Source organism: Pholcus phalangioides, unplaced genomic scaffold (genome assembly GCF_987345545.1).
Source record: "Pholcus phalangioides strain wild (caught in Gottingen) unplaced genomic scaffold, Ppha-v1.0 ptg000010l_1, whole genome shotgun sequence".
NCBI classification, from domain to species: domain Eukaryota; kingdom Metazoa; phylum Arthropoda; class Arachnida; order Araneae; family Pholcidae; genus Pholcus; species Pholcus phalangioides.
This window is the reverse complement of record NW_028301603.1, coordinates 28,407,032-28,424,916: the sequence shown is the minus strand read 5'-3', so window position 1 is coordinate 28,424,916 and position 17,885 is coordinate 28,407,032. Positions and strand designations below refer to the sequence as shown.

The following is a 17,885-nucleotide window of genomic DNA, read 5'->3' as shown; positions in this document are numbered from 1 at the left end:
TTATCAAGATTCTATTGTATTCTTTGAGATTCATGGTGATAGATCAAAGTTTTGCTCAGTTTGAAAGAAAGGTCAAGTAATAGTATACACCAGGGGTGATAAATTTCTCACTGTTGAAGTGCCAATAGAATGGTCAGTTGCAGAATCGTGAGCCACACCAGAGTAACACTCCGATGTATTAGTCGCACCAGTAAAATGAAAAACTGGTAATTTAGCCATTAAAATTTTACCCGGCTCCACTTCATAAATTGATACATATCCATTGTTTATCTGGTTCCCAGCTAATAGATGCAATGTAACAAAAATGAGTTTCTTTTGCAAATTAGTCCATTGTTTGAATTTTACAGACAAATCATTTTCTTCACATTTTTTTGCAATTATTTTTATCTCTTACAAGATATGGCAACCGGTGGGGGCTGCACAGGTGAAATAGATGCTCAAGGAATTTATTCACAACACCCGTAGACTTCGAGAGGAGCCAAAAACCAGTAATGGGGATAGTATTGACATGTGTAAACCCATGATGGTACCAAGATAAAATGGACTAGCTTTGCATGGACCACAGGCAGACCACCTGTAGATGTGAAAAGATGCACACTTACCATTACCTGGAGATTACACGGAACCAGATTTGCGATACATGCATTCTTATTACTTGAGTTACTTTCTTGGATCAGAATATCAGTCTTTTGGTTTGAGAAAGTGTTTGCCTTCTTCAACGTGGAATGCCACTAACCTGAGAGGTCGAAATTTGGAGATGACGGCTACTCTATTTTCGACACAAAACATTGTGTTTGAACAAGAAAGTTCCACACCCAATGGCACAATATGAGCACGACCATCTTATATGATGCATTTTTGCTCTTTGGAATTATTGGGATCTGCATAGCCTAGTCAGGTGAAATCTCTAGGTGCAATTATGAATTGGCATCCACCTCAAAAAAGTTTTGTCACAGTGAGCAGAACACCAAATATGCATTTATATATGAGCTACAAATACAGAGGGCAACTTTGCCGATGAGGTGGAAGAACGAAATGCGGTAAAAATGCCTATAACAAACTTTAATAGCAATTTGAGTGTCTGAAAAGGCAGTCTGATGAGAAGCATAGCTAATTACTATTGCCATTACAAATAATAAATGTAAACTGTCCATTAATCATGTCTGCTGTGGAAAATTGATGGCTTAAATAATAAGAAAATGAATTTAATACACATTAATTTCACCTAATTGTGGGCCAGGTCTTGGTCAACTCGGTATACGCTATTTCAAGAATAACGAGGAATATGCTGACTCGTAGTGCATAACACACGGACTTACAATACTTAAATAGATGACCAAGTCTCATCAAGAACGAAGTAAATTTAATTACTATATATACAACTGTGCTTCGAAAAATGTCCAGGTTGCATATATTATAAACTTCTGAAAATATATTTCTCAATATATTGTTATTTTCTTATTTTTTTCATGGCAGTCGTTGAAGAATAATAATAAAAAGTGATGAAATACATACATATTTTCTTTTTATGTACAGAATGTTAGAAGATAAATATCAGGAGCAAGCAGGATCACAGATGGCTTTCTTCCTTGGTCTGGGACTGATGCTCGGCTCCGTGACTTCGTATGGTACAGTAAAGTTGTTGTGATTAATCGGATGGTCGAAATCCACCTGACACAGAAATATATAGACAAGTTAAGATACAAGATTCTAAATATTGATATATATGGGTGCAACATGCTGTATATATATATATATATATATATATATAAATGCACAATAAGCGTGAATGGAAGTAAATAGAAACCATATTCTGAACGCTGGTGAATCTTCGATGATGAGAACTTTGGAAGGCATCAGAGACTTTGGCATTTAGTAAATTCTAACTTATTTTAGTGTAAATATATCCGCACTGATATGGTCGGAAGCTAATCGTACTTGAATTTTGTAAAATATTTAACATTGATTTATTTTGTATTTTTAATTCATGTTTTTAAATGTAATTCATATTTTTGTTTTAAATTCATATTGATTAATGTATTAATTTATTAAATTTTAAATAAAAATTCCTAAAATAGTACTAGTGATATAGAAAAGGTAGACGCACATCTATTTGTTAGAAGCGCTACCTGTTTCTTCATCTCCCCTACACGTAGGTTTTCTCTTTGCAACACCCAAACTGTAAGATGACTGGTTTTGTTGTTTAATAATATTACAGTCTTTAACTAAATCGCAGGGGACCAGGTTTTTTTTTTATCAAACACAGGTTTCTCCCTCAATGAAGGTTCAATTGACACAATGTGCAAAATTATGTAATGATCTCGTATGAAATTAAAATAAATTAATAAAAAATAAAGTAAATAATTTAACTACAGATAAAATAAAGTGAATAACTTAAATATACACTGCTCAAAACAATTAGGGGAGCACATAGGTTTTAACAAAATTACGCAATGATGTATACCGATAAGTAACATAAAATGAATCATCCATAATTTAAAGCCTAGCAGGAAATGGAAGAAGAAAACTTCATATGCAAATCAAAGTTCATGACGTCAAAAACCAGAAAAAGGAGATAAGGGCAGAAATTGGGATGTTGCAGAAACGTCTGTTTTACTGCCGTAACTGTGAAATTCGATTGCGCAGTATTTTTTTTTTTGAGACAAGGTGACTTGAGGATGTCTCAACGTGATTTACCGGAATCCATGGCATGGAGTGTTATAGGCAGACTGGAATCCGGGCAAACACAACGTAGTGTCGCGGACGCTGTTGGAGTCGCCAGAAGTGTTGTTGCAAGACTGTGGAATCGATTCCAAGAAACAGGAAATGTTAGACGTCGACCAGGGCAAGGTCGGCCACGCGCCACTACAGCAACTGGTGACCGGTATATATGGTTAACAGCCCGTGGAAACAGAACAGAGAATGCTAGGCAGCTGCAAAGACGGTTGCTCTTGGCAAGGGTGTCCAGCCAAACAGTACGTAATCGGCTTCATGAGGGAGGGCTCTATGCACGTAGGCCAATGGTCTGCATTCCGTTGACCCCACGCCACCTGAAGAAGATGGGCTGCTGAACATCGAAATTGGGAGCAACATGATTGGAGCCAAGTGCTGTTTACAGACGAGTCCCGATTCAGTCTGGAGTGCGACACCCGACGTGTTCTGGTATGGAGGGACAGGGGCACTCGAAATAACCCCGCATTCGTTCGTGAAAGGTCACAATACAGACGAGCTGGTTGGATGGTATGGGGTGGAATCAGCATAGGCAGACGTACGGACCTGCATATCATTCGGAATGGCACTTTGACGGCCCGAAGGTATGTAGACAAGATACTGCGACCTCATGTCATCCCTTACGCTGGAGCCATTGGAGATTCCTTTGTTTTCCAGGATGATAATGCCCGACCGCATAGAGCTCGTCTGGTGGAGAACATGCTTGAAGCTGAAACAATACAGCGTATGGAATGGCCAGCGTGCTCTCCTGACCTGAATCCAATCGAGCATGTCCCAAACATGCTCGGACGACGCATTGCTGCGCGACCTAGGCCGCCTGTTACTGTCCGAGACTTGCAGATTGCACTTCTTGAGGAGTGGAACAGTATTCCCCAAAGTCTGATCGATAACCTCATCGCATCCATGGCAAACAGGTGTGCAGCAGTCTTAGCTGTTCGAGGAGACCACACACCTTATTAAAATTCATGCATCATGTCCAAACAGTACTTTTTTTTTATCGTTTACATGTAACCAAATTGTTGCCCTAAATCATCTTTCTATATTTTCAAAGAATTAAAGCTTAATTCCAAATTTTTTTACGTCTTTTTTATGTATTGCACATTGATACGAGTATACTATCCATTGTATGCCAATACATGGCTGTCTCACACGGGTTTCTTCACTTTTTTGCTTGCTCCCCTAATTGTTTTGAGCAGAGTAGATATATAATATACATTTTTACTAAATATTTCGATTTTCACAGCATCTCTGTATCAAAATTTACCCCATACTGTTCATCTGAATTGACAACATTTAGGTCCATAAAATTTTCAATGAGGGTGTCAATATTTGTCGTGTCAGGTTCAGTTTGTACATTGTTTATGTAATTCTCAGTACCAGGGCTGTAACAAGGTTTTTGGTGGGAAGGACAGGCTACATAATTTTTCTGCCCAGTCTACTGTAAAATTTGACGATTTTACAGCAGTGCTTTTGTTCCCAACTAAAATTTGCAACCCCATAAATTTTGCTGCCTGGCAAATTTAGATCCATAAAGCTTATCACAGCGTAGCCAATGAGGAGCTGGCAATGTGATATCACAAAACTTGCGTTCACGTGTGAAATATACTCTCGTGTAGCCAGGATGTGGAAGCTGCTCGAAAACAGGTTTGACACCCAGCTGAAAGAAAGTCTGTAGCCTTGCACTGATTTCTCCCATAGAAAAGCTTGATTTATCAAAAAATTTTGTTGCAATTTCGGAAAGCAACTGCTTCACTACATATAGCTTTTTAAAATCACAACATCAAGTACAGAAACTCTTTTTGTTAATCTAATGGTGGATGAAGTAGAACTAGCATTGACTGTATAAAAAATTTCGAAGAGACTAACATTTTGTATAATCCTTTGGTTGTGAAATTTTTCATTGAGAGGGTACAGTTTTTTCTTTGTTTCTGCATTAGACAGATTCCATTTAATCCAGGTTTTTTAATGTGTATTTTGGCATTTATATAAATCACGGGACCAAGATTTTTCCCCATTGAATACAGGTTTCCGCTTAATACAGATTTCATTAAAGATTGGCTTTACTGTATTAAAAATTATTGTTACATGGGGATTTCATTAGTGATGACAGGATGCAGAAAAAAAAACACTTCTATGCATAGATTAGAAATGAAAGAATTTTCACAAACCTCATTAAAAAAAATAAGCTAATCAGAAATCTAATTTCTTTGTCGATGTTGCTGCACATCCGAAAGTTGAATCGCCACTTTCCGCATCATCAACACAAGGTGGTAGGTGAAGGCGCTGAGAAAATAGATATAAAATTAAGAAAAACCTTTTTAGCATTACAAATATGATTGTTCATTTATTAGAAGTTAGAGTTATTTCAAGAAATTGTGTAACATTTAATCATTCGTGTACTGCAGTTTCCCAGTAATAAAGATACAAAGGTTAATTTTCAGCTGTCAAAAAGTCAGCAGTCTATCCAATATATATATATATATATATATATATATAAATTTTTTTTTTTTTCTCAAACATTCTGAATTTAAGGCAGAGGTTCTTAACCACAGGTCCTTCCAGAGATCTGGAGGGCATGAAATTATTTTCATATGTCAATATTTTTTTGCTAAGGTGTCTGTGGCTTTTCTTATATTGGCAAAGAGAGGTTATCAACCTTTCTCTTATTGGCAAAAAGAGCTTGTAGAGAACCCCAACTCTACGGCATCCAACTTAATTTTTATCAGCATTGTTTGCATGTACAGTAAATGCTGCTTATTGAAAGCTGGGGCAAGCAGGTATTTTGGCACCTCTTGTAATGTTGGAGAGGTGAAATTTGCACCTTTTCTGGTCTGTCACAAAAACCCCCGCTCACCCTAGTTGTGGACCTGATTAGAACTGAAAATTTTCATACAGTAGACTCTCGTTAATCCTGCACATATCATACCAGTATGAGATAGATTAGCAAAATCGCCAGATTACTGAGAGTTGGTTGAAAAAGTCCACTGAAATACTCACATTAATCCGGCACATATCAAACTAGGGTTATATTGATTTACTGAAAGGCAGTTTAAAAAAAAAAATCTGAATAATGTAAACTTCTGTACATTCGCAGGCACACAGCCTGTGTCATTTCCCACATGGGCAAGTGGAACATTTGTGCCGCGCCTTATGATTTTGGGCACCCAAAAATCTAAACATTTTTTTTCATTGACTAACCACTATCAAAACATTTAGCACACAGGCTCTCCCACTCGTATCAAAGTAGAGCCATGGTCATGTTTTCTTCCTCAAACAAAGGGAATTACCTTGAAAACAGATTACTGGACGAGTCGGACTAACGAGCGGCTGGATTATGGAGAGTCTACTATATCTTTATTTTTATCACATTCACAAAATATGCAACAGACTCAAAAAAATCTTGACACAAATAAAACTTTGTTTACGCGGTTCATCTTATTTTTTCCCCACCAGTGTTTTTTTGTTTGTGCTTTTAGAAGCTAAGGTTGAACTAGACTAGTTTTTTCTCTTATGAGCTATTGTTATCAACCTGTAAGAAGTAGTTTATTTATGGGAAATTACTCTGATGTATTTTTTTTTTTAAGATTTCGAGGTTTAAAAACATGTAAAAGAAAACAACACTGACCTTTAAATAAATAACCAATTGAATAAATATAAAATGCATCTATAACATTATTTTTTTACCAATAAATTTGAACGTTTTATTTTATTTGAATCGAGAAGATTCAAGTTTGATTTCCCACAACAAAGCTAGGCTATTTAGCAACAAACCAACTACTCAATTACCTTGATTTCAAATTTCTTGGCATGCAGTTTGAAAGCGAGGTCAGTCATAGGCACCTGATAAATGGGAGAGTTCAAGTGAGGAAGCTTCACTATGTGAAATAATCCTAAAGTAGAAAACATTACCAAAACAGATTAGTTCAATATTAGCAATTGAAAATCATTATTTGATCACTTTTGTTGCAACAATAGTTATTTCTCCGAACATTTGGCGAAGCATTTTCAAAACTGAATGCAAATTTCATGTTTTAGTGGGGAAAACACCACAGTATAAAAATTAAGTCTTTACCTATTATAAGTCTTTATTTCAAAACAGTAAGTCCCTTTTCCCATTTACTTCCTATAGTTTCCGAACAAGACCATACATGTATGATTTTAGTACAGATAGAGATCTGTTATTCCCAATAGGGTTCTCAGCAAAATCTGCTAGCTCATTGCCCTGGTCTAAACCTCCAAAGGAAGAAATATAATTCTAAATCGTAACCTGCCGAAATTTTTTTAGTTTCAGTTCAAAGAATTTTTCTCCCAAGTTTTGTCAAATACAGACACTCTCGCTAATTTGGCACATACATCAGATCAGGGTGCCAAAAGCCTTAGATTACTTGAAGTTACAGTCGAACCCTGATTTAACAAATCGGACAAAATTGACAATTTTTTTATTCATTGGTTTGACGATTTCCTCAATTTAATCAGGAGCATAAACACACTCGAAGCAGTGAATTTCAAAAGCTACTTACTTTAGGGGTTGGTGTTACAACTTATTTCTGACAACAATTGGAAAAAAAAAATACATAAACTAATAATGTCTTGGAATGCACAAAAAAATTACTTGAGATGATAGATACATCTAACATTTTCATCAAATTCTGTTAAAATTTTAATTTTTTCAAAATGGAAAAACATTTCCCCTTCACATGACCTGTCATTCTTTACCTTGATTTTAACTATCCAAATTTTTTTATTTCTCATCATACAAACCAAATATTTGACAAGCAAAAAAAAAAAACAGGAACTATTCCTTTTTAAGTAAAGAAGACAATAAAGCTATTTGGAATGTACGTGGGAAGTACCCATCTAAAAATGCCAGATTATTGGACGAGCTGGACTAATACACAGCCAGATTATTGAGTCTACTGTATTAGCCAATTTCCTGACTTTTTGTCAAATATTTTAAATTTTTTCTCTTCCCCTTACTTTCCAGGTTGTGATGAGAATCACATTTAAACAAGAAAAGGGGGATGGCATCAGCCACATATTTTGCTCAGTGTGCCTTATCTTGTATTTTGATGTTTGTTCATGATAAAATGAATTACAAAGTATTTGAAATCTTTGCGAGAGGTTTGTTCTTCATAATAAAGACCCCTAGACAAACCCACATTAAAGGTTGGAACATAGATAAAAATTCAATGTTTTTTTAAAATGCCAATGCTAGCTGATGCGGAATAAAAACATTTCAACATGATGACCAGGGCCATAACTGGGATTTTCATCAAGAGGGACAAACTTCTGTTTTGTTGCCACTCAAGATTGCTGACAGGGCACACAGTTGTCTTTCCCCCCCCCCCTTTTTATTTACAGCCTTGTTGAGCATTGCAATAAATACTCACCATCAAAACCTTTGGTCATGGGATTTTTGTTGTTGGAGGAGTCTAGGAATGGTGTCAGTTGCACCACATAATCGGCCATTTGGTAAATTTTATCTTTCAGTTTTTCATCCTGTATAATTTTGAAAACAATATAAATATATATATATACATACAGAGAGCAAAAAGTCAGTAGAAACTTTAAAAATCCATAAAAACTGGAAAAATAATCAAAATAAAAAATGGTTTGCAGGGTTAACGTTGCGATTCAATAAATTTTTAAAATTTATTGAATCACAATTTATTATCTTGGTGTACATTCCAATGTCCCTCGATGACTTCATTGAATACTTTCTTTCATTTGTTAAAAATTAAAATAGAGATGTGAAGGGGGAACATTTTTTTCCAGCAAATGAGAAAAAAAAAAAAGTTCTAATTTTTATGCCTAAAGCAACAACCCTATTTATAAGATCACAACAAACATTTTCATTTTACAGCAATTCAAATTTGTCGTGACGAATTGACTTCACTACAACTTTGTACAGCGAAGAAATGAGTCTGAGACAAATTTCTACCGCGACGAATTTGCACAGCAACAAGTTTGTAGCGCGACGAATTGACTTAGACCCATTTTTATTTATGGAATGTATAAAAATGGCTTCTGAAATATCCAGGGTACTTTCTGTAACTCCATAGTTTACTAAGTTCAACCATAGAGTAGAAACTACCAAAAAAACACCACAAAAGCAGTTGGCAACTCTGAATAATAGTTTTTTATATATAATACTTTTTTTTAAAGTATGTATTAAAGAATATTTTACCTTAAAATGAACAGATGATATAGTCACAAAAGCCACAGCATACGCCGACCGTAACAGAGACTTCAAACTGCACAAAAACCTTAACAAGTTGTAAGGTGAACTTTCGTCTGTCTCCCATAAAGGTGAGCCCAAAGATAAAACAGCAATCCTCAAGAGACTAGCACCGAGACTACCTTCACTGGAATTCACGGATGTCCTTTTCTCAAGGGTGTCTTTAATTGCTGCCAAAACTGAATAATAAGGCTCTTTGATGTAAGATGTGGCATTCCCTGAGGTTTTCTCCGCATTGCCAGAAATACCACATTGAACAATCTGGGATTTTTCTATAACTTCACGAGTACACATCGACTCAGACAGATCATATTTACGTTGAAACAGCACAGAAGATTGATTTTCCTGGAAGAGCCAGAAAACAATTCAATTGTTTTGAAAGCATAAAATATGTGAATAAAAACTGTGCCTGAGTTGTGTCGGAAGTGTAACTGTGTGTGTACCTAACAGTCTGACTGCGTATGTAGTGTTGTTTGATTTCTCAGTGCCGCCATCTATATTTCAGAAGTAAAGTAAGTGATGTGCTATGATTGAATTACATTTGTACTGTTTGTAGGTCTGTTGCTCTCTGTGGAGAGACTTTTTAAAGGGGAGATTGGCTCGCATTCGTGCCTTGAAGTTGGGAACCACAGAAAACTAACTTCAGCTGACCACCACTGTGGTGATGGTAGGGTTTGAAACCAGACCTCGCGACGCGAGTCCGTCACTATGACCACGCGACCGCCAATTTAGACACTATGACATGGAGTATTTACTGGGATAGGCTAGTGGGTTACTGGGCAGGGCAGTGAATTGAAGGAATGAGTAGGCAAAATTTGTGTAGCTCACAGGCATCAAAACAATAAATCCAACTCTGCTTTCAGTATATAGAGCTTTTCGTCTATCTTATAAAATGCATGATAATACAGGGTTGGGTGAAAATTCCTTGGCACATTTTTTAAATTAATAAACAATCAACCAATTAACACAAGAAAGGTATGATTTGAATTTAAATACTTTACATACCATAGTTTTTTTTATAAATAAATAGAAGTTTAAAATTTCACTCACAGATGACTCTGTATCAAAAAACTCGACATAATGCATAAAATATGACACAAATAGTACATAACTAATGCCTATTATAATTTCAGCCAAATAAAACCTTTACCGTAACTAAAAGAGGTTTATTTGGACACGATATAGATTTTTTTCCCATCCCACTAATTTCTCATTATTAGCCTAACATCATTTGGTGGCAAGATGCCGTTTCTGTACATTCATTGGGAAAATGTTTTTTACAGGATTCCCTCAATCAGAAATTAACTGGCCAATGGATTTGATGATAGGGACCTCTATTCCGGCTCACTTCATCATGACTTGTAGCAGCCGCCATTTCCCTAAATTGGTGATTTTTTAGCAATTGTAGGCAACTATAATTGCCTTTGACAAGTGTTTTTCTTTTTTGCTCTAATAACAATATCCCGTTTGAGTTCTGATTTCCCATGTTTTTTATGAAGGAAATACAGTGAACCTATGTATTTACTGTGTTGTGTGTGCGCATTGATACTTTTCCACCAGAACACCTTTCAAGGGCTGGATAGAACCCCTGGGCAGGTTGTATTTGGCCCATGGGCTGGAGGACATGCATCTCTGCTGCACAGTTTTTAAATTTCAACAATGCTAATAAATTTGAATTCGACATGACAGTTTTATCAAAATTCTGGACATCCAAAGATACAAAGAGAAATATTATGGTCACCTTTGCAAATTTCAGATTGGCCTGAGGTCATATTTAGCACAAAAATGTTCCAAATATCACCCAGCACAATCTGAGATATGACAAGACAGCTGCAATATGCTTTTTTGCACCTTTGGGCGCTCATAAAATATATGTTTATAGTTAAACTTTAATTAACCATCACCGCCAAGACCAGGGCTGTGACGGATAACAGAGAAATCTCTTAATACATATATACAGTAACGTGATTTCACTGTGGGCTTGAAATGAAAATAAAATCCTTTAAAAGTGAATAATACATACATATTATATTTAATTTTACTAAACGATCAATATAAAGTCGGCCCATGCAGTGATGACATTGAAAATAGCATTTATGTTGTATTCCTTAAAAAATTCTTTGACAGTCATGGCATCATCAGGTGAAAGCAGGCCTTTGATAAAAGCTTTTCTGTAATGTTGCTTCATATTTTCAAGGATGCCCTGCTCCATAGACTAGATAAGTGGAGCTGTATTCGCTGGGAGAAAGAAGCATGTTATTTTGCCATCACCACATTTGAGTTCACAAGAGGGGCGTGTTGGGGCATTGTCCATTAATAGCAGTGCTTCTGGTCGCAACTCCTTTTCAGTCATATGAGCTCTAGTTTGAGGCATGAAACCGTTGTGGAACCATTCTGAAAAAATTGTTTGGTCCATCCAAGCACTTTATTGAGCATAATAGTTCACAGGCAATGCATTCATATTTAAATTTTTGAAAGCACATGGTTTTTTGGATTTACCAATTACAAGCAGGGGTAATCTATGATTATCAGGGCATTTGCACAGACCGTAGCAGTGATATCTTTTTGGACCTTAAAACCTAGGACTGCTTTTTTTTGGACGATGGCAGATAACAGAAACTGACAGTTAAACAAGTGACGGTTTATCAAAGTTTTACTGTACTTGGAAAAAATTTCCAGAGCTGTTAAATTCTCGATAGACATAGAGTATAAAAATTATGTTTTTTTTAAGAATCGTTTTATAATTCATTTACGAATACTTGTGAAACTAATAATAAATAATAGCAAATAAACGAATTAAATGCTCACATCAACACATCGTTGATTTTTATACCGCCAAGCAATGTTCAAATCATCTTGAGATGGCAATCCATGGTATTTTTTCTTCTTGACTTCCACTGGTAAACTCTGGAATATGCAAATTAAATGAATGAGAAACAATACTTCTAACAAAATATATATATAAGATTTAAAAGAAAACGATTATTCATTTATATATATATATATAAAATCAATACAAAAAACATAAACCTCAAGTAAATTATTGCATTCTTGTTGCGAGTGAGCAGCCAAAAACAGACTGTGGTTATTCATCACACCTTCAGCCAGATAGTACCTCAGCAATGCATTCGAATAGACATCACTGCTATTCTCCTCTGTTTGAATGAACATAAAAACAGCACATGAATAACAAAATTTCTTAAAATAATTAAAGCCAAATACAGTGAGTATGAATATAACTTAAAAAATTATGGCGAAAGCAATAAATTTATTCGAAAAATAATATAAAACTGAAATAATTAGAGAATAAAGGTGATGTAAAATCCTTTCAGACCCATTGCTCACACAAACGCAGGGCTGTTTTTTCTCGCTGTAGGAATCCGTAAATTTTGCTTCCAACATTTCGCCTGCCCTGACCATATGAGTGCCAATTAAGTGACTAAGTGAATGTGTGATAGACTGAAGTGAATGTGTGATAGACTGAAGTGAATGTGTGATAGACTGAAGTGACCAAGTGAGTTTGTGGTTGAGTGACCGATTTTGTGATCAAGGGAGTGACCGATTTTGTGATCAAGGGAGTGACCATATGAGTGATCACAATGACTGTATGAGTGACCACACTCACTTGATGTCTCATATGGTCACATACTGTCACTCACTTGTTCACTCATACAGTTGCTCATTTAGTCACTCATACAGTTGCTCATTTAGTCACTCATAGTCATGCACTTGGTCACTCATAGTCATGCACTTGGTCACTCTCATATGGTCATTAACTTGACCACTGAAACAGTCACTCTGTCACTCAAATGGTCACTCACTTATACAGTCACTTCGTCACACACTTCATCACTTACATGGTCAGTGCAAGAGAAATTTCAGAGGCAAAATTTCCATAAACCTAGGGTAGCCATACACCTCGTATTTCACGGGACAGTCCCGGTTTTTTCTGTTTGGCTGTCCTGACTTTTTTGCAAAAAATTTCCTGGTTTTTCACGTATTTTCAACGAAGCCTACTTGACTTTTTATTCTTCAAATCAGCAATTAAAATTATCTTCCCAACTTAGAAATTACATTACGATAATTATGACTACAAACAAGAATATTTGTCTTTTTTTTAATTCACTGCAATTTGAAGTGGTGCCTCATTCCCCGCGATTGGTGGCTTTCCTGTGATTTTAACAGGAGTTGGCAACTTTGCTTACTTTCAACATAATTTTTGGTGATAATTGGCTATGTCCCATATTTTCCCGTATTTCAAAGCTCAATTTCCCATATTTTGCTTGAGCAAATATGGTCAGCCTACACAAACCAATCCTTTTTTTAGCCTCAGGGAGCTAAATTTCCTATCCTTTTTTTAGCCTCAACAACCCATACTCCTTGAAGTCAGGACTGACCTCTTTCAAGTTAAAAAAAAGAATATCTATAAAGGAAAAAAAACTATCTTCAAGTTTGTCTGTACTTCGTAAGGGTTAATACAGTAAAAACTTGTTATAATGATGATCATGTCTTATATAGCTACCATTCGTTCCATTACAACAACTAACATGATAAGTCGTGGTGCCATTCATGTCTTTATGCACCCCCTTCATGTGAGGGAGAAAATAGTGAGCCAATAATGTACAGACTTACAACGGGTGATAACTCTGACTTTCCCTGCCCCCACCGCACATTAGAACTATTTTTGTCAAACAAGATTGCTCAATAGTTTATGAAGAAAAGAATGAATTTTCAAGCGAGAGTGGCGATATACCAGGATGCTGCTTACGTTAATTGCTCCACTCTTTAGCCCTAACCAACTAAAACTGACCATGTAAACGAAGTGACAGTATCAAATGCTTTTACTGTGGTTAATTTTGAAAAGACAAAAGCAATGCAAATTCTCTTACCAACTAGGATTGAAGTGCCAACGCTTAAGCCTCCACCTGCAATTTAATTTAAATAAATAAGTGCTGGTACAATGACAGAAATTTGGTACAACTCATAATTTGGCAAAAGTCTGGCGAAATATGGATACATAACTTATTGTAAACAGCCATGATTTGGCCAGAACGGCTCAAGCTTACCTGTTGCCTGGGTGCAAAGCCTCATCTGCCATCCCTAAAGATGACCCTGGCGGGAAGCTGACAGAGCTTTAGCCTAGGGGACCCTGGGTTGAACCTGATTTTTCTCAAGTACAAAGCTGGACATCACTGTTTAATGACTAAAATGTCAGTGACCCATACGTCCTGATTTTAAAGAAATTTTTCAGCTTTTGGGTGGCATAGACTTCAGATACCATTCAGAAAGTCGCCAAATGTGGCACTTTGGTTATGTTTGTTTATTTTCCCTCTGCTTGTCTGCTCCAACTGCATTTTACTGCGTTGTTTGTCTGTTAGGACTTTTAACCTGCTTAGTGAAATAATATTGATAATGGCTCTGTCACAAAAAATGCTTACATTTTGTTTCTGATTTAATTTACATGCGGTTTAGATGCATCACGGTGACAATAATAATAACGGCTCGTGAAGCAAGCTCACAGGGAATTTGGGCACTGCTATCATTTACTGATTCCCAAATATTCCAATACATTTACGTTATGGTAAGCAGCTGCATTTCTTATTCATTTTTTTTCATATTTACATTCGAGGGTGAGGGGTCATGACAAAATAAAAGTGAAATCACATCTATGGTTATAGCTGCAGCAATTTCGTAACGTTCCCTCTTATTTGCATATTTGCATACAGGTATGTCAGCAATTGGACAAAACATTTTTCTGAACTGTCAAATTTTGTGCCGTTTTTTTTCCTCGTGCATTGCTGCTGCATATTCTACTTGCAGTTGTGTTTTAGCACTGATCCCCCATTGCTTTTTTGGTGTTAAACTGCTTCCGTTGAGCCAAGGCTTTGCAATTTTTATACTTTTTTTAAATTTAGTAGTACCAGTGTACAGTCCATTAAATTCTGTGGATATAAAGTACGTGTGGATGCTCTTTGGATTATTATGAAATATAACATGGATTATTACTGCACCACGAAGAAAGGATGACGAAAAAAACAGTGAGCTGTTATAAAAACTTATTTTATTTCCTTACATTAAATGTCGGGTTGCAACCCAAGGTCTTGGCACCCAACAAGGTTAACTAAACTCTGTTTTAACATCATTTATCTACAACAGCTGTTGGCAGAAAATATTGTTTACACGAGCAGTTGTTAGAGTTGGTGAGAATGATGTTGGTTAAGTATAAAGCCAAATCCGGTTATAACAAACTTCAAAAGCCCAAAGAAATCACTTTGCTATAACAGAATTTTGCATTCTTTCTATGTAAACTTATCTGGGGGTTTAGAAAAGTGTTTGTTAAAACGAGATTTTCGCTATAACGGTATTCATTAAAATAGGATTCGACTGTATCGCCAAACAGGGGTTTGCAAAACCAGCGCTGGTCAGAGGAGCAGACATGAAGAAAACATTGTGGGGGAGGGTGGAAAATCACCATTTACTCTATACATACACACAGGATACAAGCCTGTACGCAGGAAGCGGAATGGACCGTCAAACTGCATATTCATGAATCCTTGGTAGGGTTCAGCCCCCTCTCAATATTTATTGGGAAGAAGAATTGAAATAGCCTCAGTCCCAAGGTTCTGGCGCATATGGTGTTGGTTAAATGTGTTGTTAAAACATGGGTAGTACCACTATTCTGTGAGTGAGACTGATTGCTTTCATGAAAAATAAAAAGCACAACTAATAAAATTAAATTAGAATTTACACGCAAAAGTTGTCATTTGATAATCAAATTACCATTTGGTACCATGGTTGTTAACCTTTTTTTTCTTTCTGCACCCGAAGTGCAATGCAACATTCCTTCTTGCAACCCCTTGGATATTGCATTGTATATCTGTTATAAAATTTAATTTTTTTCCGCGATTAATTACATTATCCATTAATAAATTTTATGAATTATTTTACTTATTATTTTACTTATTATTTAATGCCCGTTTCAACTATGGCTAATATGTAATTTTGGATTTATCACTGTTACTTTAATTCCCAAAACAAAACTGGAAAAAAAGTACTATTTTTTAAATATTTTTTGACTTGGGAAAAAAAGATTCAATGAATAGTCATTCTATTCTTGATTCCAGCCGCAATAACTATAAATCAATGTTTCTGTGACACTTCACTAATTTTTTTTACGTTTTTCCTGAGTCAGTATCAAATCTAGGCAAAACATGCTAATAACATAAGGTACCAATGTACACAAACTAGATAGTTACAGTAAATTATGGCATTTTTTCCTCAACCAAATTGGAAGACAAGTATGATCAATCACTAATCAATAAAGAAACTTTTACACTTGGTGTGACATATTTCCGCAAGCAAAACCCAAGAGATATCAAAATATTGGTATGTTGAGGCTAAGAGATGTTGAAATATTGGTATGAATCATCCTTTTCGTGGGATTCAATTTCTATCATTTCAATTTTCCTGAATAATCAGTCAACATGTTATAATTTCTTTCCCATCTCGCACCCCAAAAATGCTCTCCCGCATCGCGGAACAGGTGCTGTATAATCCAGATCGCCAAGGGAGCTATCAGTTATGCCGATCGGGCTGTCACTTGCTTTGCCGGGTTGTCATTGTTCTAGATTGTTCCTCGGTAGCTTCCATTACCCATCCATTATAGATGGCGCTTAAAGCGCGGGCGATTCAAACGGATAACGCCTTTTTTCCCCTTTGTGCAGTAGCGTCGTTGTCTTGGATTATTCCCGATGTGATTACCTTTCGTTAGTTGTTTTTAGCGTGTCTTTTCAAATGTTTGAATAATCATTTAGTGTTTTTCGTTCCGAGCATTAGGATTACATTTTCGTCAACCGGTAAGGTTGTATCATTTTTATTTATTTTTCTTATTAATATTCGTTATTTTATTTCCATTATTTATTTAAAAGAATCTGGATACCCGGAAATAGTCCAGGTTTTTAATTTTTTTACGTAGAATATGCTTATTTTTACAACATGCATGACCGTTGTTCATTTAAAAGAATCTGGATACCCAGAAATAGTCTGGGTTTTAAATTTTTTTATACCTAGAATATGCTTATTTTTACAACATGTATGACCATTGTTTATTTAAATATACTATTATATTTCATTTATGTTTCATGATATTTTTCACATTTGAATGGGTTTTTATTATTGTTTTCCATGCTGGCAATTTTTTTTTTCGGCGTCCGCAGTGTCTAACGGCCTTGGCGACTTTTGGTCGGGTCGTCGGACATGTTTGGCGCCGGAAAAAAAAGTCGCCAGAAATCGCCAATCTCTGGATTATACAGCACCTGTTCCCGCATCGCTAGGGGTGCCCGAACCCCAGGTTAAGAGCCAGTAATCCAAAGGAAAACATGAGAGGTTGGATGAATTAATTAAATGTAACCAATTTCATGTATTTATTTAGACAAAAAAAAATGATTCGTTACCTAGGTAGGTGTCTAAGGATGTGTTACCACTGGAAGTCAAGAGTTGAGATTTCTTATAAGAGAATTTCGTCCCCGGAATTCGGCGGATTTCAGTGCCTTTCTTCTTGAAACTTATTGAGCTACTCATATTTGAAAACCAACTATTAATCAACTAAACAATATTATCAAAATTATATAATTACTAATATCATCAATATCTAAATAATCATTATTATTTATTCATTTAAAAAATATCGACACTATTCACAGTATTGAGAAACCACGTTTTTTTTTCTCTAAACACAATTCCTTAAACCAAAACACTCGATCACGTGAAAGATCAAGACGGCTGTGACTTCAAAAAACTGACGTCCCTAAAATTTATTTTGTATTCATCGCATTTTCCGTAATTTACAATTGTTTTCTCACAGCCTAAAAACTCTTATTTTAGAAAAAAACAGCAATAATATTTCTGAGAGTTTAAT

At 35.8% G+C, this 17,885-nt stretch overlaps 2 protein-coding genes across 3 annotated transcripts in view; one reads left to right on the top strand and one right to left on the bottom strand.

Moving 5' to 3' along the window:
• LOC149081217 (equilibrative nucleoside transporter 1-like) overlaps positions 1-1,663 on the top strand; it is a 44,487-nt gene extending 42,824 nt beyond the window's left edge. Inside the window, exon 14 of the mRNA XM_089238042.1 lies at positions 1,537-1,663. Within this exon, the coding sequence (XP_089094168.1) occupies positions 1,537-1,648 (112 nt within the window). The 3' untranslated portion in view covers positions 1,649-1,663. The remainder of the gene's footprint in view (positions 1-1,536) is intronic.
• Elp4 (Elongator complex protein 4) lies at positions 1,347-17,682 on the bottom strand. 2 transcript variants are annotated; one of them, XM_089238043.1, is made up of 9 exons: positions 17,422-17,682; positions 13,858-13,893; positions 11,999-12,123; positions 11,777-11,875; positions 8,918-9,313; positions 8,121-8,229; positions 6,517-6,620; positions 4,899-5,013; positions 1,347-1,671 (listed from the first exon to the last, which is right to left on the bottom strand). In XM_089238043.1, the coding sequence occupies exons 1-8, from the start codon at positions 17,546-17,548 to the stop codon at positions 4,921-4,923; spliced, it is 1,089 nt and encodes a 362-aa protein (XP_089094169.1). In that variant the 5' UTR covers positions 17,549-17,682; the 3' UTR covers positions 1,347-1,671; positions 4,899-4,920. The 2 variants fall into 2 exon arrangements, with proteins under 2 accessions (XP_089094169.1, XP_089094170.1); XM_089238044.1 differs by lacking the exon at positions 8,918-9,313 and having other exon boundaries at positions 1,558-1,671.
• Between the last annotated feature and the right edge of the window lie 203 nt (positions 17,683-17,885).